The sequence below is a fragment of the Lepidochelys kempii genome, chromosome 3 (genome assembly GCF_965140285.1).
Source record: "Lepidochelys kempii isolate rLepKem1 chromosome 3, rLepKem1.hap1, whole genome shotgun sequence".
Taxonomy (NCBI): Eukaryota; Metazoa; Chordata; order Testudines; family Cheloniidae; genus Lepidochelys; species Lepidochelys kempii.
Genome location: NC_136382.1, coordinates 143,431,551 through 143,455,571, shown reverse-complemented (window position 1 = coordinate 143,455,571; position 24,021 = coordinate 143,431,551). Strand labels below are relative to the sequence as shown.

The window sequence follows — 24,021 nt, the reverse complement described above, 5'->3', positions numbered from 1 at the left end:
TAGGTGTTTCCATATGCAGTAGAAATTGAGTGTAGTTCTGTGCACAACACTTGTGTAGAAGAGAGAGTCTTCAGCACATGTTTACATTACTTCAAAATATTCATGAGCTGGATACTGTCTAGTCCTTGCTCCCTCATTAGCTGGCACTTCAGCAGAAATACAGTAACTCCTCACTTAATGTTGTAGTTATGTTCCTGAAAAATACTACTTTAAGCCAAATGATGTTAAACGGATCCAATTTCCCCATAAGAATTAATATAAATAGGGAGGGCTAGGTTCCAGGGAAACTTCTTTTCACCAGACAAAAGACTACATTTTATTTAATTTATATATATATACACACACACACTCACACTCACTCTCTCTCTCTCTCAGTTTTAAACAAACAATTTAATATCGTACACAGCAATGATGATTGTGAAGCTTGGTTAAGGTGGTGAAGTCAGAGGATGGGATATTTCCCAGGGAATGCCTTACTGCTACGTGATGGTCTAGCAGTCGGCTGAGCCGTCAAGGGTTAACGCGTTGTTAATGCAGCCTCACACTGTACAAGGCAGCACGAATGGAGGCAGGGGAGACAGCATGGCAGAGAGAGACGGATACAGTGTATGTGAGAGGGAGACGTGCATTGCCCCTTTAAGTATGCTGGCTCTACTCTAAGTACATTGCCTTTTTAACTAGATTAGCAAATGGAGACAGCAGCTGCTGCCAGCAAGCTCCCTCTGTCCTGAGCCCTGTTGTGTCTCCCCAGCTCTGTGGAGATAAGGTAGAGAAGCATGGGGGCGGCAGGAGCGGGGGGAAGAGGGCACCCTGACATTAGCATCCCTCTTCCCCCCCCCCACCTCTGCATAGCTAGCAGGAGGCTCCCAGGAGCAGCTCCAGGGCAGGAGCAGCACATGGCTCTGTGTGTGTGTGTGTGTCGTGGGGGGTGGGAGAGAGACAGCTGAACTGCCCGGCAATTGATAGCCTGCTGGGCGGCTGCTGTACAGGGAACTTAGGGGAGCGGGGAGCTTATGGGGGGCTGCTGGTCCACCCTGGTTTCAAGCCCCCACCAGCTAGTTCCAATGGGCTGCTCTTTCTGTAAGCAGTGGACAAAGCAGGTGGCTGCCAAACAACTTTAAGTGCAGAGTTACTGTAAACTCTGGGGTGCTGGTTCAGCCACTCAGGCAAAGAGCTATGGCTGATGCACTTCCGACTTTGTTGCTGTCCCTGTGTGAGAAGCGCCTGTAGGTGGTGTAAAAAAAAAAAAAAAAAAAAAAAAGCTACAAGAGTGTGCATTCTTGGCCCTTGTGGGCATTCCTTTACACTTCTCCAAAGTTGTTCTTGTGATTTAAGACAAATCTGGTAAATTACAACCATGCAGCTCAACTAAGGAGACCAAAAAATTGCACATCTTTTGGCTGTTTTTTCAAATCTCTTTCTCCCACAGATCAAAACTGAGAGAATCTCACTAAGTTTTTGGTTTGTGTGTGTATAATTTTAGCTTTCATTTCTGCTGGGATGCTAGAGGCAGCATTTAAGAAGCAGCATGGTGTGTATATTAATAGAGAAGCTAGACAGATATTTAGACAAGATAGTCTAATGGCTGATGTCTTATTTGAGTAATCTGAGACTTATTTTGTGAATTGTCATTGTTCAAGTATGTACTTTGTTGCTTTAGTATGCCATCTTAAAGATATACAGTTGTTAAATTTACATGCCAACTTGGTAAAGTATACTTGCAATGTAAGATTTCTTTGCTGCTTCTATTTTGAGAAGGAAAGCATTTTAAGGGTGTTTATAACATTTCTGTTGTAAATAACTACTCATATTTGTCAGTCAAATAAACATCAGAGTTGAATAATTATAGCTGTCTTAATTTGAAATTTTGTCATTAATGTTTCAGACCTTACATTTTTTAAAGAAATCTGGTTCTTCTTTAAATGAAGCCATTCCTGATAACTTCAATAGATGTCTTATTGCTGGCTTGCTCTCTCCGAGACTTATTGATGTACAGCCTTCTAGTTTAAGTCAGGTGAGTATATACTGGCATTTTGTTTAAATGAAATTATTGTAAAACTACAAGAAAATGTAATAAATATCTTCATACGGTTTGCCTGTGGGATAAAAAACACACATATATACTATAGTTGGCTGAAATAATAGATTTTCTAAATGAATGCAAATTAATTTTATTAAACTGTGTAAGTAAGTCCTATAGATCAACTTGAGCTGGAGAATGACTTAATTTGGTGTCAAAAATTTTTGTATCCATTGCTGAACTATGAATTTATTGACGTGGACTTACTCTTGACCTTCTACTCTAGTAATAAACTTGTGCACTGTGGTGATGTGGAACTTGCTTAGGATTTTCCTTTGATATAGAGTTCTTTTTACGTATAGAAAGAGCTATAGCAAAGCTTTTGAAAGAGAAAGTTGAAATAGCATTTTAAATTCTAGAAATCTGAGCGTCATAACTTCTGGGTAAATTATTATGAATAAATTATTTTTGCTGGAAAGGAATGAATGTTTTACAGTGTTCAAGATCAGAACGTCAAGTAGTCCTAAGGGTGAACCACAGCATAATGATCAGAAGTATTGGTTTACCTAAAATAACAGTAAAAATACACTTGCCTAAAATCAACTGTTCATTTTAACATTGCATGACAATGCTTAGCTGTTGCCTACATTTTGTGACAGGAAAAACATCATGCTGTCTGTTGAACTTGCTAGTGTTGAAATTTGCATAGTGGGGTTGAGATAGAGGGGAAACTACTAAAAATGAGCTTAAGCTGAAAAACCCAAACATCTTATTGTAAAGTGTATCGACTTTGAAAACTGTTTCCCACCACCAGAGCTAGGATCATTGGGAATTCCGATGATGGCAATAAAGAGGGAACTGTGAAACAAAACAAAATTGGTTTTACCTTCTTCTGCTCTTTAAAGTTGTATTAAAAATTACTTGATGCACTTCCAGCAGAAAGAAGCCACCTTCTTCTTGTTCTCATGAGAAATACCTGATTTTTCACTTGCCTTCCTTGTTAACAGACTTTCCCAAGATTATTGGAAAGATGTGATTTTTAGCTGTACTTCTTACTTCTCCAGCCAAAATATGTATTTTGAAGGCAGGAATAGTGAAGTCTTTATATTGTAATAAAACAGTAAAGTGCAAGAAACCCTTACCAAAGAACTGTTTTCATTGTGTTGCTCCTTTTTCATAAAACTGTTGCTAGTTTTCAAATCTCTGGACAGTAAGGTCAACAAACAGCAAGCACACAGATGCCTTTCCCCCAGCGCACTTATAGCATATAGGTATTTCTTCCTATTCTTTGGTGTGTCCTACCCCTAATTACAGAGTAAATAACTTTTTAGAATTCAGTATTTGAAGGGATGAAAAGGATAAGAGGAAAACTCTGTTAAACACTTTTTGAAACTCTGCTTTTGGAACGTTTTATCTACAGCTAAGATGGTCTGGAAAGAATCATCTGGGGGTAAAAAATTTTACTAATTTTGTGCTGATTTTGTTCAAACGTAATAATTGATTTGTTTTTGGCATCCAGATATATTGCATACAATTAGAAATAAATCTTATTTACTATTGTTGGCTTGAAAGCATTTGAATCTTTTTTACTATCTATTTTATCTCTGTTACATTTTTAGGAGGAGCAGTTAGAAGCTATATTATCTGCTGCTGTCCAAACAAGTTCTTTAGGACTTCTTACTGGCTGCATCAAACAGTGGACAGCTGAAGGTAATGTTCTGCTTTTTATTAATTTTATTCTTTGTCCTAGACAAGAATTTGTTCTCATGTTTTTTTTTTTTTTGGTTTTTTTTGGTTTTTTAAATAGAACAACCAAATTCAGCTGCTAACCTGCGCTTTGTTCTCGAGTGGACATGGAATAAAGTGATTTACACAAAAGATGAGTTTGACCGAATGTGTAAGTACTATAGTATAGTACTATAGTAATTTTCCAGGAATTAAGTGTTATATTTCCTAATTTGAATACATGCAGTAATGCGGGTGTATTAGTACTTGACATGATAGTTTGTATGTACGCAGAAATGCTTTTAACTCTTCTCCTGAAGTTGTGTACAGACTAACCATATAATGTTTGTCCTTTATAAGGTGTCCCACTGTTTGATGGCTCATGTAACTTCATTGATCCACAGACTATACAGTCTCTTCAGCACTGCCAATTGCTTCTTAGCAACCTTAGCACAGTCTTGAACTGCTTTCTGACAGAAGCACAAGAGCTCACTGAGAGAGGTTTGTAACAGTATTATCAACTTGAGTATGTTTTATTATGAAATGTGTTTTCTAAGGTAGAGGAATAGGCCTGAAAGCGTGAGCTTTCCCTATTTTCCCTTTTTCAGTTTTACTTTTTTTTTAATTTTCTCCAGCTTGCAAAGGAGGATCAAGCTGCTTGTTTGGAATTGGCAGTCAGGTTCAGCAGCTGGGAGAAGGATTGAGTCTGTGGGTGGGGAACATTGCAGTTGTCAGTTAACCCCCAGGGAGGAGGCTATGGGAGGTTGCTTACTGAGTGTGCATGTGGGTGGAATAGGGTAGTCAGCACAAGAAGTTGTGTAAGAGGCCACTGGCTGGAACAGGGGTGGAGAATCTTTTTTTCTATCGGGGCTACTGACCAACAGAAAAGATCAGTCGTGGGCAACACGCAGCCCCGTGGGGGGGCTCAGAGGCTCAGGGCTTCCCCTAGATCCTGGGGTGGGGCCAAAAATGAGGGGTTCAGGGTGCGGGAGGGGGCTCTGGGCTGGGGCAAGAGGTTGCGGTGCAGGAGGGAATGAAGGCTCCGGCTGGAGGTATGGGCTCTGGGGTGGGGCTGGGGATGAGGGGTTTGGGGTGCAGGAGGGGCTTCAGGCTGGGGCAAAGGGGTTTGGAGTGCAGGAGTGGGCTCAGGGCTGGGGATGAGGGTTGGGATGTGGGTGAGGGCACGGGGCCTGGGAGGGAGTCAGGGTGTGGGAGGGGGTTCCAACCTGGGGCAGGAGGTTTGGGGTGCGGGCTCCGGCCAGGCAGTGCTTACCTCAGGGTGCTCCCGGTCGGCAGCGCAGCAGGGCTAAGGCAGGCTCCCTGCCTGCCGGGGCTCCACGCTGCTCCCAGAAGCACCCACCATGTCTGGCCCCTAGGTGGAGGGGTCAGGGGGCTTTGTGCGGTGCACGCTGTCCCCCGCAGCTCCTCTTGGCTGTGGTTCCCAGTCAATGGGAGCTGCGTAGCCAGCACTGGGGGAGGGGGCAGCATGCGGAGCTTACCTGATCGCCCTGGCTCCTAGGACATGCCAGCCATTTCTGGGAGCTGCACAGAGTCAACCGGACTTTTAAGAGCCTGGGAACCCTTGCTTCTCCCCACAGCTTCTCTGCTGCGGGCCAGAAATAATGAAGCAGCAAGCTGGATCTGGCCCGCAGGCCGTAGGTTCCCCATCTCTGGGTTAGAAGCTGCAGCCTCTAGGGTGAGGTATATCTTAGTAATACCCAAGAATTTTCTTGCCACTTCATGAAGCCTGAAGTCTTGAACAGGGTGATAGCTGTCTCTCAAAAATAAAGGGGGTGGAGGGGAATCCAGGGCTTAAGGAGCTCTAAAATAGCAAATCCAGGTGTCTCCATAAGAAATGCAGAGGAAAAACTGTAAAGGAACAGTTGTTTCCAAGGGTTGATTAGAAATAAGAAATGGAAAAATTTCTTGAATGCTTTCAATACAATAAAAAAGAACCAGTTTATCAATGTCATCATAGTTAATATTTTTGGTAACTGAAGGAGTTGAATGGCAACATAATTTTATAAACTCTTTCCAGGTTTTACAGATTTGACAAATAAGCAGGTTGTAACCAGCCTCATTTCTCAATATTCCCATGTGGTCATTTGGTTCTGCCGATCCAGTCTCCTTCCAGAGGGTTTAGGTAAGTTTTGAACAAATACATACTTCAGATGTGACAGGCGCTTACCACTTTGTGCAATATTTGCTTCCTACAGAAAAATTCTTAAAACCATATTTGGTAAATTACTTTTATCAACAAATCGTGTTGGTACAGCTGTAATGTATACTTAAGTTTAGTCAACATAGACTAACCTTTTATGTAATTGTGTTAATCCAGTTCCAACGCTGGCTTTACTTTTAAGTATTCCACACATTTTGGTAAATATTTACTTGTGGTGGTAAACTCCTCCTTCCCTAAGAAGTCTCTTACTAGGTTTAGAACTTGGTGTATTCAGTTTCCTAGGTAAATGTCCTTATATAACCAGTATTTTGATAGCGTTTTTTTATGCCGTAAAAACGCATGTATCGGCTTACATAGATTTAGAAAACAATCTGCCTATAAATGCTCCCTTTACAAAATTTAGAAAAGCAGTCCCCATCTGAGATCACCTAAAGATATATTTTATTCTGCTGGGGAGAGATAACACAGAAACTCTTTTACTTCATATGGTCTGAATTACCCAGTAATCTTTATTTATGGGATAATTTTCAAATATGGGTCACTTACTAAATTGAGGAATGAAGTGAACCTTGTGGCTTACTGCTGTCTTACTAAAAAAAAAAAAAAAAAAAAATGTAAAAGAGCAGAATTAGAATCACTTTCTTCCAAAGTTGTCAAATTGCTTGTTCTTAATATTAAAAATGAAACTCAGCAATTTTGTCTGTTTCAGTTCTTTTAAAATTACTTCAGATTTTATTAGGCTTCTTGAACTACGTACTTTTTTTTCTGTTGCATGTAGATGACGATATGCAGTTGTCTAGGTCTTTCTACAATTACCCACTGATACAAAGCTACTGTACTGGTCATAGACAGAAACTAGAGCGCTTGTCAAGGTAAGGTTCGTTCATAAACACACCCACCACTGAATTCAGAGGGACTGCTTTCATATGTAAAGGTGGGGGAGGGGTGTTCTTGGGCCCAGGGCCACTGTTTCACTGTTTGAAGTAAAGTGAAACAATCCTTGACCTGATTTTAGAAATATATTGGGTAATAGTGTAAATAATTTAATCCAAAGGCTAAACTGTGTGACTTCTGCAGTTCAAAAAGGTGGTTTATTTGGTAACGTGGCATTTAATGGTCTCTGATTCAAAACAGATAGGCAGCACCAAGTTTCCAAAATTTTTGTTTAGGCATGCAAAGATGAACTATTCAAAAAGGGTTAGCTCTTTAAATGACTATTTGATAAGACATAATGTCTGTTTTAGGACTAAATCCTTTTTTTGGAGTTCACTTGTGTACATTTTTATACTGCAAGAAGGTGGCCCTCACCGTTGTGTTCAGTTGGAACATTTAAAGAATTAGCCCTCTTCTAACTTGGTACCTAGTTAGAAATTACATCTTTATCTGAACTTTTTACAGACTTGTTTATTTTTCATGTGAAATGTCTTGACTAGGATTAATACAGATTTTAAATCTAAAATCACACTGATACAAACCAAATAGAAATAATTATAAAATTTTTCCAGTAGGATTGGAGCTAAGAAAGATAGTAGAGAGAAGGTGGAAAAATACAGCAGGCACTCAGGCCTTGTCTACACTACAAAATTAGGTCAACCGAAGTTGAGGTACAGCCACCGCAGTAATTAAAGTGGTGGTTCACATGCACACTATGCTCCTTCTGTTGATCGTGTGTGTCCTCACCAGAAGCACTTCACCGACTGAAGTGGGGCATTGTGGGGTACTGGCAGTTCCTGGAGCTCTGTTGTCCTGGGGTTCACAGCCAAGAGACGATGTAAGTAACGCAGTGTCTACACAGACATTGCCTTGCTCTAACTACATCAATTTAAGTGCTACACCTCTTGTAGAGGTGGAGTTAAGTCGATGTAATGGGTGACTTACATTAGCGGGAGCAACGTTATAGTGTAGACACTTTAGAGTAAGGTCGATGTAAGCTGCCTTATGTTGACCTAATTGCAGTGTAGACCAGGCCTTATCCTACTAACTCTGTTTAACATAATTTATCAGAGAGGTAGCCATGTTTAGTCTGTATCCACAAAAACAAGGAGTCCCGTGACACCTTAAAGACTACCATTTTGATGCCCAAATCAGTCTTAGTCTTTAAGGTGCTACTGGACTCCTCGTTGTTTTTAACATCATTGGGAATTTGCAGGTGGTACTTTTGCCACCAGGAGTCTCCAATGGTGTTTGATGAATGGAATTAAAATTACTATTAAAGGTTGGGGTGGGTGGGTGGGTGTGTGTGTGTGACTAGACTTCAAACCAGTGTGTTTCCCTTGTTCATATCAACATCTATGTACAGCACAGCTGCATGAAATTGGAATTTTTTCAATGGCAAAAATGAGATTAGAAAGCAAAACATGAATTTTCCTTAATTTTGGCTGAGTATTTCTGTGTTGGCACACTTAGAAAATACTTTGTGGTGATCGATCTATACAAAAAGAATAGTTGTTCTTCCAGTAGTGTCCCTATGGGTGCTCCACCATAGGTATGTCTGCGTCCCCGCACTGCTGATTGAAGAACTTCGGTAGCAGTATCCATTGGGCCTGCACATGCGCTGTCTCTCCTTTTGCTGCGCCATGAGGCTAGCCAGTGTGCACGGGCTAACTGTCCTCAATTCCTTCTCATCTGCCCCTGGTGAGAGAGAGAGAGAGCCATTAGCAGTCTGTTTAAGGCTATTGTTCTTCTGTTCGCAGTTAGTTTTCCCCAGTTCTGGTTGTAGTTCTGTTTGTTTTTCCTACTCTTCGAAAAAAAAAAAAATCAACCCCTCTTTCTTTTCTTCCCACCTTTTTCTGCTGGGGAGACCCTTCCCCTTAGTGAGGTATGCCAGGCTTCAAGAAGTGCCACACTTGTAATGAGGTGATCCCGATTGTGGATAAGCACTTTGTCAAGGTTCCTTCCCCACTCTGATCTCTAGGGTACAGGTGTGGGGACCTGCATGAAAAACCCCCTAAGCTTATTTTTACCAGCTTAGGTTAAAACTTCCCCAAGGTACAAACTATTTTACCTTTTGTCCCTGGACTTTATTGCTGCCACCACCAAGTGCCTAACAAATATAACAGGGAAAGAGGCCACTTGGAAATGTCTTTCCCCCAAAAAATCCCCCCAAGCCCTACACCCCCCATTCCTGGGAAAGGCTTGATAAAAATCCTCACCAATTTGCATAGGTGAATACAGACCCAAACCCTTGGATCTTAAGAACAATGAAAAAGCAATCAGGTTCTTAGAAGAAGAATTTTAATTAAAGAAAAAGTAAAAGAATCACTTCTGTAAAATCAGGATGGTAAATACCTTACAGGGTAATCCGATTCAAAACATAGAGAATCCCTCTAGGCTAAACCTTAAGTTACAAAAAAAAACACACAAACAGGAATATACATTCCATTTATCACAACTTATTTTATCAGCCATTTAAAACCGAATCTAACGCATATCTAACTAGATTACTTACTGACTTTTTACAGGAGTTCTGACCTGCATTCCTGCTCTGGTCCCGGCAAAAACAACACACAGACAGAGAGATATATCGTCCCTTTTGTCGTCCCCCGCCGCGCCCCCCACCCCCTTCCAGCTTTGAAAGTATCTTGTCTCCTCATTGGTCATTTTGGTCAGGTGCCAGAGAGGTTGTCTTAGCTTCTTAACCCTTTACAGGTGAAAGGGTTTTTCCTCTGGCCAGGAGGGATTTAAAGGGGTTTACCCTTCCCTTTATATTTATGACACGCCACCCAAATCACAGATAGGGTGAAATGCTGGCTGTGGTTTCTTCCTGGAGCTCTAGGAGAAAACAGAGTTAATAAGACACGTGCATCTGTAAATATACTACCGAGTATATAAAGACTAACAATATTTTCCACATCTCAAGGACGATTTTAACCAGTTGATTCTGGGAAACTTTCACGGGAGAGTGCATCAGCCACTTTGTTAGAAGCTCCTGAGATGTGTTGTTTGTTGAAATCAAAATCTTGGAGAGCTAAACTCCACTGAATAAGTTTTTTGTTATTTCCTGTGGCGGTATGAAGCCACTGTAGCGCAGCCTGGTCGGTTTGCAGGTGGAAACACCGTCCCCAAACATATGGGCGTAGCTTTTGCAGAGCGTAGACAATGGCGTAACATTCTTTTTCACTGACTGACCAGTTGCTTTCCCTCTCAGACAGCTTCTTGCTGAGAAACACTACAGGGTGGAATTCTTGATCTGGTCCTTCCTGCATTAAAACTGCTCCCACACCACGCTCGGACGCATCTGTGGTTACTAGGAACGGTTTGTCAAAGTCTGGGGCCCTTAGCACAGGGTCAGACATGAGTGTCGCTTTAAGGTGCTTAAAGGCCTTCTGACACTCTTCGGTCCACTGAACGGCATTTGGCTGTTTCTTTTTGGTTAGGTCTGTCAGTGTGGCGGCGATTTGGCTGTATTGCGGTACAAATCACCTGTAATATCCAGCCAAGCCTAAGAAGGATTGGAGCTGTTTCTTTGACTTTGGGACAGGCCACTTTTGGATAGCATCCACTTTGGCCTGTAGGGGGTTGATAGTTCCTTGACCCACCTGGTGTCCAAGGTAAGTCACTGTGTTTAAGCCTATTTGACACTTCTTAGCCTTAACAGTTAGTCCTGCCTCCCTTATGCACTCGAAGACTTATTGTAGATGTTTTAGGTGTTCTGCCCAGGAATCTGAAAATATGGCCACATCATCAAGGTAGGCGACTGCATATTCTCCCAATCCCGCTAGGAGACCATCTACAAGTCTTTGGAAGGTGGCGGGTGCATTCTGCAGCCCGAAAGGGAGTACATTAAATTCATACAGCCCGACATGTGAGGTGAAGGCTGACCTTTCCTTGGCGGATTCATCTAGCGGTACCTGCCAGTACCCCTTGGTTAAGTCCAAGGTAGAGATGAACTGGGCCCGTCCCAGTTTCTCTAATAGTTCATCTGTGCGTGGCATTGGATAGTTGTCTGGGCAAGTTACAACGTTTAGCTTACGGTAGTACGCGCAGAAACGTATCTCCCCATCTGGTTTGGGAACTAGAACCACTGGAGATGCCCATGCACTGCCAGAGGGGCGGATTACACCCATCTGTAACATATCCTGGATCTCCCGTTCTATAGCAGTTTTAGCTTGAGGAGACACCCGGTAAGGTTGGACTTTAATTGGGTGAGCATTACCTGTGTCAATGGAGTGGTATGCCCGTTCAGTCAGTCCTGGGGTGACTGAGAACGTCGGCGCGTACCTAGTCCACAGCTCCTTGATCTGCTGTCGCTGCATACACCCAAGGGTCATGGAGAGGTTCACCTCTTCTATGCCACCAGCACATTTCCCTTCGTAGTAGACACATTCAGGCCACTCAGTGTCATCTCCTCCCTGGGCTGTAAACTGACAAACCTTTAATTCTCTGGAATAAAAGGGCTTAAGAGAATTAATATGGTACACCTTAGGCTTTCAATTGGAGGTGGGGAATGCTATGAGATAATTAACAGCTCCCAGGCGCTCCTGGACCGTGAAAGGCCCTTCCCACGACGCTTCCATTTTATGGGCCTGGAGCACCTTTAAGACCATGACCTGGTCCCCTACTTTGAAGGAACGCTCTCTGGCATGTTTATCATACCAGGCTTTTTGCTCTTTTTGAGCATCCTGTAGGTTTTCTTTAGCAAGGGCTAAAGAGGTTCGGAGGGTTTTGTAGGTTGGTTACAAAGTCCAGAATGTTAGTTCCTGAAGAAGGTGTAAACCCCTCCCATTGCTGCTTCACCAACTGTAAATGGCCCCTTAACCTCGTGGCCATATACAAGTTCAAATGAGGTGATCCCAGTTGTGGATAAGCACTCTCAGCGCAAACTGTTGCCTCAGTGAAGTCCAAGTGCACCCTCTGCCAGCAGCTCCGACTAAGATCCCGCAAGGACAGAGAGCTCCACCAGAAGATTATCTTTGTGGAGGCAGCTCTCTAACCTCAATTTCCTGGCAGATGTGAGTTGTCCCCACAACCTTCAACTTCTAAGCGAAGTGGGTCGAAGAAACAGGCTGGGGACTCCTCTTGTAAGTCCTCCAAGAAGAGGACAGGAAGTCCCCTAAGTGAGCCTGAGGATAGCTGCAAGTGATCTCCATCTCACTTGGTATCCTCAGCACTGCTGGCACCGAGATCACAGTCCGGCACCAAAGCACAGCGACGGTCAGCTACTGGTACCATTGACAGGCCCATGGACCCTATGGGCACCGACTCCTTGGTACCGAGAGTCAAGAAGGCACTCCTGGTACCAAGTCTACCTCGGTATCACCAGCGGTGGCTCGCCCAGTACCTGAGAGACTGGTACACACCAGGTTGACGTCTCCCCCGCCATTGGGACATTTGGTACCAGTGGAATTCCATCACACCAAAGACCTCAGCGTGCGGGATGCACCTCAGTCCCCGCCTTGATACCGATATCGTGGCAGCAAGCCTTTACCAGGCACGGGGATTATGCCCTCAATCATGCCATGCCCTTCCACTATCTAGTGAGGGTTCAGACTGTGCCAAAGGAGGTGGTCTCACAGTATTCCCAGAGTTCTCAACAAGTTTGTCAGGGCTCAGCGGTTCAAGATGGTCACCTTATCAATGATCATTCCAACACTGGAATAGGGAGATTGGTTTTCGGCCCTCGACATCCAGGATGCCTACTTTCACAATTAGATGCTACTGGCTCACAGAGAATTTCTCAGGTTCATTCTGGGACAGGATCATTATCAATGCAGTGTCCTTCCCTTTGGGCTGTCATCGGCCCCGAGACTATTTACCAAAGTTCTCTGTGTGGTAGCCACTCACTTATGCTCAGAAGAAAGAATGATTTACCCATACCTGGATGAGTGTCCTCAGAGCCCGATCTCTCCAGGAGGCCCACAAAGCTGTCAACACTACAATACACTTGTTTACAGAACTGGGTTTACAGCTCAACACGCAGAAGTCAACTCTCACCCCCAGTGCAATGCCTGGAATTCATAGGAGCTGACCTACATGCCATACAGGGCAACACCCTCCTACCTCAACACAGGTTCCTATCCCTGGTTTCACTCACAGGCAGTGTTCAATACAGTCCACAGATGCCAGCCAGAGTCTGTCTCCAACTCTTGGGACACATGGCAGCAGGCACAGCAGTGATACCACACACCAGACTCCACATGCAGTCCCTCCAACTATGGGTCAGTTCAGCTTACAGACCAAAGAGGGACCGATGGGACAAACCCCTGTAACTACCCACCAGCTTCGAAAATTCCTTAAACTGTTGGAAAGACCCAACCAATGTGTGAAAGGGATCTCCTTCTCGTACACGTCACTGTCGTTGCTCCTTACCACCATCACTCATAGGGTAGGGCGCACATTTAAACTGCCTCACAACGCAAGGCTAATAGTCACCTACAGAGATGTCTCTACACATCAGTCTCCTCAAATTGAGAGTGGTCAGGAATGCCTTTGCACGTTTGCTCCCATTGATCACATACAAAGATCCTAACGCAACAGAGCCTGCATGTACTACATCAACCATTGTGGGGGCCAGGTCGCCCTCCCTATGCACAGAGGCAATGAGACTATGTAACTGGTGCATCTCTCACAACATCACTTTATCTGTGGCTTACCTGTAGAACTCTATAGCGGACAACCTCAGTCACAGATTCCCACAAAATCATGAGTGGGAGATGCACCTGTCAGTACTCCACAACCTGTTCACACGATGGGGAAAACTGTACACAGACTTGTATTCATGACTTACCAGAACAAGACATGTCCCTGCTTCTGCTCCAGGGCAGGGATGGGACAGCTGTCTATGGATGATGCTCTTCTTCTGTCCTTGGACACTTAACTCACAATGGAAGACTCCTGTCTACTCTTAATGGAATTTCCTGCCACGACTAAGCAAAGTCATGCATGGACATGTGACTTGCTCATGTGACTCCAAACTCCATCTTTTACCTGTAATTTTCCACTAGTTGTGCTGAGGGCTTTGTTTGAAACAATGGATTTCCCGCCACATGGCAGAAGCTATAAAAAGCCTTGGATTGGAAACATCTCCATTTTTCATTTTTCCTGCTCAAGCCTCTGGACTTATACTTACAGGAGTATTCTAACCAAGGGACTGAGGGCCTTCCAATGATTTGGAAGCAACCAGAGACTTGACTTAAGCCAGCAGTTTATTCCATCACTGCTACAAGCCTGAACCAAGAACTTTGCGATTATTGTATGTATTTGATTCCTTTAACCAATTTTAACTTTCAACTTTTTTCTTTTTATAAATAAACCTTTAGATTTTAGATACTAAAGCAGGGGTGGCCAATCTGAGCCTGAGAAGGAGTCAGAATTTACCAATGAACATTGCCAAAGAGCCACAGTGATACATCAGCAGCCCCCCATCAGCTCCCGCCCCGACTCCCAGCGCCTCCCACCCACTGACAGCCCCACCAATCAGTGCCTCCCCTTCCCTCCTGATCAGCTGTTTTGTGGTGTGCAGGAGGCTCTGGGGGGGAGGGGAGGAGCAAGGGCATGGCAGGCTCAGGGAAGGGGGCGGGAAGGGGTGGAGTGGGGGCAGGGTTTGTGGTAGAGCCAGGGGTTGAGCAGTGAGCACCTCCGGCACATTGGAAAGTTGGCACCTGTAGCTCCAGCCCTGGAGTAGATGCCTATACAAGGAGCCACATATTAACTTCTGAAGAGCCACATGTGGCTCTGGAGCCACAGGTTGGCCACCCTTGTACTAAAGGATTGGCAACAATGTGATTATTGGTTAAGATCTGAGTTATATATTGATCTGGGTGTGCGGCTGATCCTTTGGGATCAGAAGAACCTTTCATGTAATGATATTGGTTGTAAAGAACCACTCATCTTAAAGTCTGTAGTGTTTTTGGTGGTGATAAAAGGACTGGAATGCCTAAGGAAACTGCTGTTCTGACGACTTGTTAGCCAGTGTCGTAAAACAGAAGTTTACTTTTGTTGCTAGTTTGGTATATCTTAAGGGAGAATAACCACCACTTTTGGAGTGTATCTGCCCTATTTCTTAGCAGTTTGTCCTGAATTTGGTATTCTCAGTTTTGACCCATGGAGGCATGGTGATGGCCACCTGTTCATTAACGTACCTATCAATGAAAATGGCCTTCTTGATAGCGATTAACTTGGCCAGAAGGACAGGAGAGAGAGCAGCTCTGATATCACATCCCCCTCACAATATTCTTTTCAGACAAGGTCTTTTCAGACAGGGCCACATCCATAATTCATCCCTAAGGTAACCTCTCTGTTTCACATGAATCAATGGATTCCTCTTTCAATCTTCTACCCCAAGCCTCACCAAGACAATAGGGAGGCTCTGCTACATACCTTAGATGTTAGAAGAGCACTGGTCTTCTATCTTGATAGGACAAAGGCCTTCAGGAAGTCCCCTAAACTTTTCCTCTCTATGGTGGAAAGATCCAAGAGCTGAGCAATATCAGCCCACAGACTCCTTAAGTGGGTCTCGAATTGCATCAGACAGTGCTACCAAATTCATAACTTGATCCCATCAGACTCTAACAGTCCACAGTCCACAAAGTCGATCTCATCCGTTGCCTCCTTCAAGGATGTCCCTTTCTCAGAGATCTGCAGAGCAGCGACATGGGTATCAGTTCACACTTTCGCAGAACACTCTACGATCATTGGCACTGGGATTCCACCTCCAGTGCCAACGTGACACCAAAGTCCCAGCCCTCCAAGAGAGGTATTGCTTGGACGTCGCGTACCGTGGAGCACCCATATGGCCACTACTGGAAGAAGTCACTCACCCTGTACAGTAACGAAGGTTCTTCGAGATATGTGTTCCTATGGGTGCTCCACAACCTGCCTTCCTCCTCCTCCACTTCAGAGTTCCCACTTATGACTCTAGGGTAGAGGAGGAATTGAGGACGGTTAGCCCGTGTGCGCTGGTTAGCCTTGCGCTGTCACACCTTGTGCTGCGCCACATGTGCGGGCCCAATAAACACAGCTACCGAAGTTGTACTATCAGCAGCACAGGGATGCATCTACAGTGGAGCACCCATAGGGACACACATCACTAAAAACCATCGTTACTGTACAAGGTGAATAATTTCTTCCAGTGATTGTATTGCCAAACTCTCTTACAGATAGTAGACTACAGCAACTAACTTAATTTGATGCTTCAATTTACAGGAACGTTCCAACTTTACATTTCCTGATGTATGAAATCACCATTAGCCCTTCTATAGCAAAAATATCTGAAAACCAGGTCATCCTTAATCTTGCCTTAATAAATTGTGAATTTAGAATATCTATTAAAATATAACTTTCTGGATTATTTTTAAACATGACCAACTGAGGTGCTATGTTCCCTTTTTAGTTCACTTGTGTAAACGTTCTAAATTCAGTTTTCATATTTTTTGTTGTATAGTGGTTTTTCCTGCATCTTACCAAACAAAATTTGGTTGGATTTTCTTTAATTGGTAAATGGATTTTCATGTCAGGTTGGAATTATCGCACTGTTTTTATGCTATCAAATCCATGTTCTCTTCGATTGCAGAGGGAAATGGAATGCCGATTGCTTGATGATTGATGGACTGCTTTCCCAGTTAGGAGATCAAGTTGAGAAATTGTGGCGAAGAGATGAAGGAGGAACTGGGAAATATCCCCCTGCTAGCTTGCATGTAAGTAGGACTTCTTAAAAAGGCAAAAAAATAATGATTTTACAAAATATTTGGTTAATTTTTCTTTTTTCATCACAGGCGCTGCTTGATCTCTATTTGTTACAAAATATTGAAGAAACTTACAAACATGCAATTGTATCCTTTTGACAGTGTTGAGAGAGATTGAAGATATAGCCACGCAATATATTTGCATTTGAAAGAATGTTTCTTGAATGTGTGTGTGAGACAAAAGTTTAAGAAATTAATGATAAAACACAGTAGCATAAACAGGAAAATTACCGTATTTTGGACAGAATGAGCATAAATTTAGGATTAATGTACTGGAATAATTGTTTTCTTTCATACTTTAGATTTTTCATTTTAATGGCTTCATTAAAATGACATGATTCTGTAGCAAATAAAGGAAGTTATTCTTAGGATGTGATGCCTGTACCAAAATTATGAGACTTCTCTGTTCTCTGAAGCAGCAACAGTTACCCAATACTATTTACGGCAGTACACATTCTTGCTGAAATCAGCAATTCTCCAGCACAGGAAACAATGTTTGCCTCTGTTCTACTGAAAACGCGGGCACATGGACTATTACCCAGAGAAAGGAGAATGTGATGGAGAAAATGCTTAATTTTCAAGCTGCTAAAATGTATAAAACATTTGCCTTTGCCAAACTTTGTGTGTTAACCTAGGTAGGAAGGGACAGTTCGGATTTTAGACACAGCAACTTCACACCACAGTTGTTTTAACCTGTTAACTAAATAATTATGCACTGATCAGAGGGAACAGGTAGAAACTAGGAAAACACAGGATGCACAGGTTCTTTACAAACCCAGTGAAGTTTTTTTTTATTTATGGCATGGTGGGAAGGCTTTCTCATTCATATTTAATTTTTATTCTCTACACAGCTGAATTTACTGTTACAGTGGAGCCTCAGAAATGGAGGTTGTTCGTAACTGTGAACAAAATGTTATGGTTGTTCTTTTAAAAGTTTACAACTGAACAAGGACTTAATATAGCTTTGAAACTTTACAATGCAGAAGAAAAATGCTGTTTTCCCTCTATTTTTTAGTAGTTTACATTTAACACGGTACTGTACTGCATTTGCTTTTTTATTTTTTGATTTTTGCTACTGATTGTGTACTTCCTGTTCCAAATGAGGTGTGTGTGGTTGACTGGTCAGTTTATAACTGTGTTCGTAACTCTGAGGTTCTACTGTATTTTCAAGTCTAAGAACTTGGTCACAGTATGATTAAAACTTGTAACAGTGTCTCTGTTCTAAAGCATTGGAATCTGAGGCATTAGCTCAATCATCGAGATATGGTTAAGTCCTATATACAACATATTTGTGTGACTGGCTCCTTTACCTTGACTATTTTTCAAGTAATGGTGAAGCTATCCAGAATTCCATAGCAGTTTCTCTTAATAGAAGTACGGGATTCTTTCCTTATGTGAAGTTTTATCACAAAACAAAGGAGTCGTACATTTAGTACAACTAGGAGTGCAAATCCCTGCTCCATCACAATAACACTACCATTCCAGACTTGTGCATTAGTGTTCTTTTACTAAAATGGGAAAATATTCCAGCTTCTTTCAACACTTATAAATCAAAAGTAGGTTTTTATGTTAATTCAAAATGCAGCTTTGGGATTAAAACCTGGGTTGGCGGGTTACAGTGGGCTGAAAATTGCAAGACAACTATTTTCTGCTTGTAATACTTATTTTTGTTGTTACCTTCCCTAAATTTATGTAAGAAACTTCCCTTCTTGCAAAGTTATTAGCCTTAATCAAGTACTTACTGTCAGACAATTTATTTGCTGTTAGATATCATGCATTCCTTTCCAAACAAAACAGAGACTTCATTTGACTCCTTCCCAACTGCCTTTGCTATCCCTTGGGGTCTGGTTAGACTTGTTCAAGGTTTTTGGCTTTTGGATCACAATGACTATGAGGTAAATAGTTTACTTTAAGACCTATATAAAGATGCAACGTTATGGTCTCAAGATGAACTTAGGGCATCTAATCACTAGTCAAGGGAGATAAAGGGCTAGAACCTTTACTGTTTAAATATTGTTAATGCATAAACTTAATGGAAACAGAAAGCAACAATAAATTATACTCTGAAGTCTGATTATTTAGTTTTAAATGGAATAGTTGTAGTCAATCTTATTTACACATATTTGAATTTTCCTAGCTACCTGATTCATCAAAGCACTTGAGCAAATTTCCAAAGATGGTTTTATGCAGATTTAAATGTTTAAAATATAGCCGAGGACTCTGCACCAAGAAATGAGGCAAAACTCTGTAAAAGTGACTTTTAAACCCAACGCAGATTTAAATTGTGTATGTTTTTAATACTTTGGTTAATTCCTTACCTGTGATATTATAGCTAATATAGTACACTTTTCAAGTTTGGTAGAATAATTTACATAGCAACTGCTAAGAAGTTAAAAGAGCAAATTTCCAAATCTATCCTCAGTGAGTAGTATTAAAAGGACATTCTCACTGCTGCCTCCAGAGACTGAGAGACCAAATTGTCAAGAATTAAACGAAGTGCAACCCAAGAAACAATCAACTGAAAGCCAAACAGAAGTACTGAAATGACTAGTGAATAAAGTGCTAATTTCATTTGGTTGCAATCATATGTGCATAAAATTGTGGGTGGTGTCACTAGCAGTTTAGATGACATACAGGATTTTTCTTAACCAGGGAACTTAAGAATTTCTCATTTGAAACTGAAATCATATTATGTGGTTAACTGAATCTGTCTTCTTTCCAATTACTTTATTAAATTAGATTGAAGGGCAAATATATGTTTCAAGTATAAACATACTATTACTTCTAATGTTGTAAATGCACCTGAAAGATGTTTGTTTTTCACTTGGGAAGTTTTAGACTTTTTGTTGTAAGGGTTAAGTGTGTTGATAGTTCTAATAACTTTCATTTTCTAACTTCTGCAGAATTCATTGGCCCTTTTATTTCATCCAGCTACAATCAAAACAATGTCATGGCAACATATGAAAATTATTCAAGCCTTGATGTGCCAAGGAGAGCACAGACAAGCCCTCAGATACATACAGATGATGAAGCCATCAATGTCAAGTAGCAGTGAAGTTGCACTTCACCTCACTGTTTTGTTGTTTAATAGGTAAAGAAATAGAAAATATATCCTGATTAATATGTTAGTCTAAAAACTATACAAAAAAAATAGAGAACAGATTGTGGCTTTCATTGTGTATTTTATTCAATCTTTTAGTCTTTAGTTCTTCTTTTTTAACACAAGTCATGCATCTCTTGCTTCATTAAAATTGTTGATCCAAGTGTTAATCCTCCTCTGCATTTCAAAAATTAATTTCAGGTGTATGGTGGAGGCTTGGAGTCTTCTGCGGCAGCACTCCACCAGGTTAAATGTAGAAGAGTTGTTAAAACACATGTATGAAGTCTGTCAAGAGATGGGACTAATGGAAGATTTGTTGAAACTACCATTCACAGATACTGAACAAGTAAGCATGAGCAAGAATGAAGTCTTAATCAGTTGTTTGGAAGAAGGAAGCAGAACTCTAAACAATTTTGTTTCTCTTAGGAATGTTTAGAGAAGTTTTTGCAAACCAGTGCTGGTATCCAGAATCACGAGTTCCTTTTAGTCCATCATCTACAGCGTGCCAATTACATCCCTGCATTACAGTTGAATCAGTCATTGAAAGTTAATCTCATGGTAAGCTTCAAATTCTGTTAGGGTGGGGTAAATGCATTATGTATCATTTCACTGAATGTTAATTGGTATCATGCTGTAAAAATACTTAGTGCCTACACTTTTAATATATATTGTATGTTTTAAAATGTTTTATGCCGTTCTTTTTAAATATTTAGAATAAATTGCCCAACATGAAATTACAACAAAATTTAACACTTAAAGTACTTTTCAGACACAAACAAATTCAGAAAGTAGTTTTAGATAAAATTAAATGTTACAAAACAATCACATTCTGTATCTGGAGTAATCTGTTAAATTGAATTCTAAGGGATAGCTTCTACTGTTTTTTATATATGCATGCAAATGAAAAATTTCAGTAGATCTCAGTGCTACCAAGGTGTCCAAACTACATAGTTCTGCCATTAGGCTTCTGCACGCTGTATCTTGGAATTTTTGCTGTGCAGAAAGTTATCTGATCCCTGCTTCTGCCAGACTTGTTATATATTTTAACACTTATCTGTACCCAGTACGGGAGGCTTGTTGAGGAGATTGATGGCTAGTGTTCCCTTTTCTGATTGGCCAGTATAGAACAAACGGCCTCCTACGGAAAGCAACATGCACTTGCAATGTAACTCTGATTTATATTCGGTTTAAAAAAATAAAACATGCATTAGCTTAAACTGTAGTCCTCAAACTGCTTAGCCAACATGTATGACTAAGAAATGCCAGTTTTTGTGTGTGTGTATATTAAAATAAACACAAACTTGCAAGGTAACGTGTATGTAATATGCCTTTTGCTTCACTGAAAGTTACACCACTTTCCACATAGTGTGAGTAATTGTCGCAGACTTTGAAGGAAAAAAATATAAAAAAATAAAATGAAAACATATAGTCTGGATTGAAGGGTGGAACTTGATCCTCTGTGTCTAATATGTATAAAAACCATACACAAACTTAAACACCCTCAGAATTTCTTAAGATGCTGCAAATATGTCAGTTGTTTGTATTAACAAACATTTGTTCATAATTAGCTGATGTGCTTTTAATTGGTTGTTCATTAGAATGATCGTGATCCTCGTTTGAGAGAGAGGTCAGTTGCCAGAAATTCTATATTAGACCAGTATGGAAAGATCCTTCCTAGAGTGCAAAGGAAGCTGGCTGTAGAGAGGGCCAAGCCTTACCACTTATCTTCTTCAATTCTGCGAGAAGGTGAGTTTTTTGCTTAAGAATCCATGAATGATTAATTTCTCTTGGTTAGTGTTCAGAGATTTGATTTTTTTTTCCCCCCCCTTTCATTTTTAGTTTCAAGACCCAAGCCATTGTCAACTGTGGCAAAACAAACTACTGCAGGGAATGTGCTTACAAGAGCAACTTTCATTAATAATGTGCTGTCTAAAATTGGAGAGGTCTGGGTGGGAAATGAGCAGAAAAGTGATTTCTCACAGTATGATAGGTAAGAACTCCTATGTTACCATATGAAATTGCTGTTCAAACTACTAGGACAAAAAAGAAAAGGGACAATGTAGTGCAAGAAATGACTACTTTGTTACAAGACAGGTTAAAGTTATGGAAATTGATGGTGTCTGAGTTGTCTTCTTAGGAGCTTGTGATACATGCACTGGCAAATTCTTGTATTGATAACTGCTTTGAAGTCCATTAACCCTCACTTCTGATAGACAAAGGTGAAAATGACAGTTTTGGGAGTGTAAGGGTGTGGGAAGTGTAGTCTGTTAATTCTGCATATATGACCTCTGGCTTTCTCTTTCTAAATCCTCATCTGAAAATGTTGTAATTTTTTATTTGTTATGTTAAAAGAAACTTAAGTTTGCAGAGTCAAGCATTCAAAAGTTAGGAAATGCCAGTTTTAAGGTTCCCTGTGAACCTTAATTCATCTCCCTTGTGCATCTGCATTGTTGTTCTTTAATTACATGATCAAATACAATTTTTTCAAAGGACATCTGCCTCATTTCAGCCCAAATAGTTAGTTTGGGAATATTATAAGCAATTGGAAAGTGGGGTCTTATAATCAGAAGTGTTGGGCAACTTCAGCTAGAGGCAACCAACTCCAGCTATAATAATTTTTAATCCAAATACCCACTCACAGAACCTACAAGTAGTAGTCAATTATATTCTTCTTTCATTTGCAGTCCTAGAATTGAAGAACCACCACCTATGGCACTGCCTTTCTCTGATACAGAACTACCTGATCCATTTGTTGGCACTCCAGTTACAAAGTCTTCGCGTAAAAGTTCCAGGTATAGTATATCTTCAGACTAAGTATTTAGAGTGGGTGTGGGAGTATGCTGAATTGTTGAGCAGTTTCCATTCTGAGTGCAAGTAGCTTCAGTTTTACCTAGGTGCTGTCCTGAAAGGAAGTGGTTAATGTCCCATGTAGACAAGCCCTTAGTTTAAGTTGTCTTCATAACTATTCTAGTCCCTGTTTTTTAGCCTTTTCTATTCATAACGTTTCTCATTTTTGTTATTTAGTTCCGTAATCTCTCAGGGAAAAATGTTTTTAAACCTGTGAGTTAAAATCTGCTCTGACACAGTGGTATAAATTTGGAGTGATTCTCAAAGTCAGTAGTTTTGTACTGTATTTATGCCAGTATTAATGGGAAGAGAATTTGCACTCTTTATTTATAAAATACTGTGGATACATTCATGGCAGGGGTAGTCTTTATAGATAAACATTAAATTGTTAATATGATTCACAAACTTTATCAGTCTTTCCACAATGGTCATGATTTTAAAAATGATTATAAAATGCAAAGGAACAATAAAATGACACTTTTTCTTAAATAAAGATGTAGAAAAGACCATTTATTTTTGAATCCTCAATTAAGGAGAATAAATATTTTTCATGTAGTACTGTGTCGTAAGCTCAGTAGGTCAATGTCAATACTGTAGGTTGGAATAGATCCAACCTCTTCTTTTAATCATCTGACTGCCAAGGAGAATCCTTTTTTCTGATTGTTCAGTTCATACCTTTTTTCCTCCTGCTCAGATCAGAATAAGATCTCTCTTTAATTTGCTTAGAGGCATATTTGTCAGTCATCTCTTCAATGCTGTAAATTTGAGGTGCATCTCAAAGTATTCTTCAGGTTACTGCATATGGGAAGAAGAGGATAGAGAGTTGGGAAAGGGGGGCTGGTAGAGTGAAGAGGAATGGGTAAAAATAAAGGGTGGGGCCAGAGTAGAGTTTGTCATGGATATGAAGAGGATGCAGATGAAGGAACTGGGTTTCTGAGAGTAGGAAAAAGAAAAGGAGTACTTGTGGCACCTTAGAGACTAACAAATTTATTTGAGCATAAGCTTTCATGAGCTACAGCGAAAGCTTATGCTCAAATAAATTGGTTAGTCTCTAAGGTGCCACAAGTACTCCTTTTCTTTTTGCGAATACAGACTAACACAGCTGTTACTCTGAAACCTGAGAGTAGGAAGAGGAATAAGAGGATGAAAGGAGATAGAGAATAGAAGGTTAGAATGGACGGGGAACAAAAAGGAGAGGCTCAGTACAGAGAAAGGATTGTCTGGTGGTTAAGGCTAGACTGGCAGTCAGGAGAGCTGTGTTACATTCACTCTCTCTCTGTTCTTCAGTTCCCATTTATAAAATGGGGATAATATTTCTCCTATCTTCAGTTTAGATTATAATCTCTTTGGTACAAAGACTGACTGCCTTTGCACAATGGAGAGTCAATCTCAGTGGAGTCTTTTAGGTGCTAATGTAACGCAAACACTTAACAGTAATATAATATAGTAACAGTAATATAGGAGA

General features: G+C 41.0%; 1 protein-coding gene across 3 annotated transcripts in view; it reads left to right on the top strand.

The window, feature by feature from the left end:
• The window catches only part of AHCTF1 (AT-hook containing transcription factor 1), an 85,410-nt gene that overhangs the window by 36,322 nt on the left and 25,067 nt on the right, over nt 1–24,021 (top strand). For all 3 annotated transcript variants that reach the window (XM_073338312.2, XM_073338314.2, XM_073338313.2), the window contains exons 12-26: nt 1,886–2,014; nt 3,640–3,730; nt 3,828–3,917; nt 4,106–4,246; nt 5,784–5,888; nt 6,706–6,799; nt 16,438–16,561; nt 16,640–16,696; nt 18,358–18,504; nt 19,513–19,700; nt 19,911–20,055; nt 20,136–20,267; nt 21,308–21,455; nt 21,549–21,699; nt 22,394–22,501. In XM_073338312.2, coding sequence (XP_073194413.2) covers nt 1,886–2,014; nt 3,640–3,730; nt 3,828–3,917; nt 4,106–4,246; nt 5,784–5,888; nt 6,706–6,799; nt 16,438–16,561; nt 16,640–16,696; nt 18,358–18,504; nt 19,513–19,700; nt 19,911–20,055; nt 20,136–20,267; nt 21,308–21,455; nt 21,549–21,699; nt 22,394–22,501 — 1,850 coding nt within the window. The remainder of the gene's footprint in view (nt 1–1,885; nt 2,015–3,639; nt 3,731–3,827; nt 3,918–4,105; nt 4,247–5,783; nt 5,889–6,705; nt 6,800–16,437; nt 16,562–16,639; nt 16,697–18,357; nt 18,505–19,512; nt 19,701–19,910; nt 20,056–20,135; nt 20,268–21,307; nt 21,456–21,548; nt 21,700–22,393; nt 22,502–24,021) is intronic.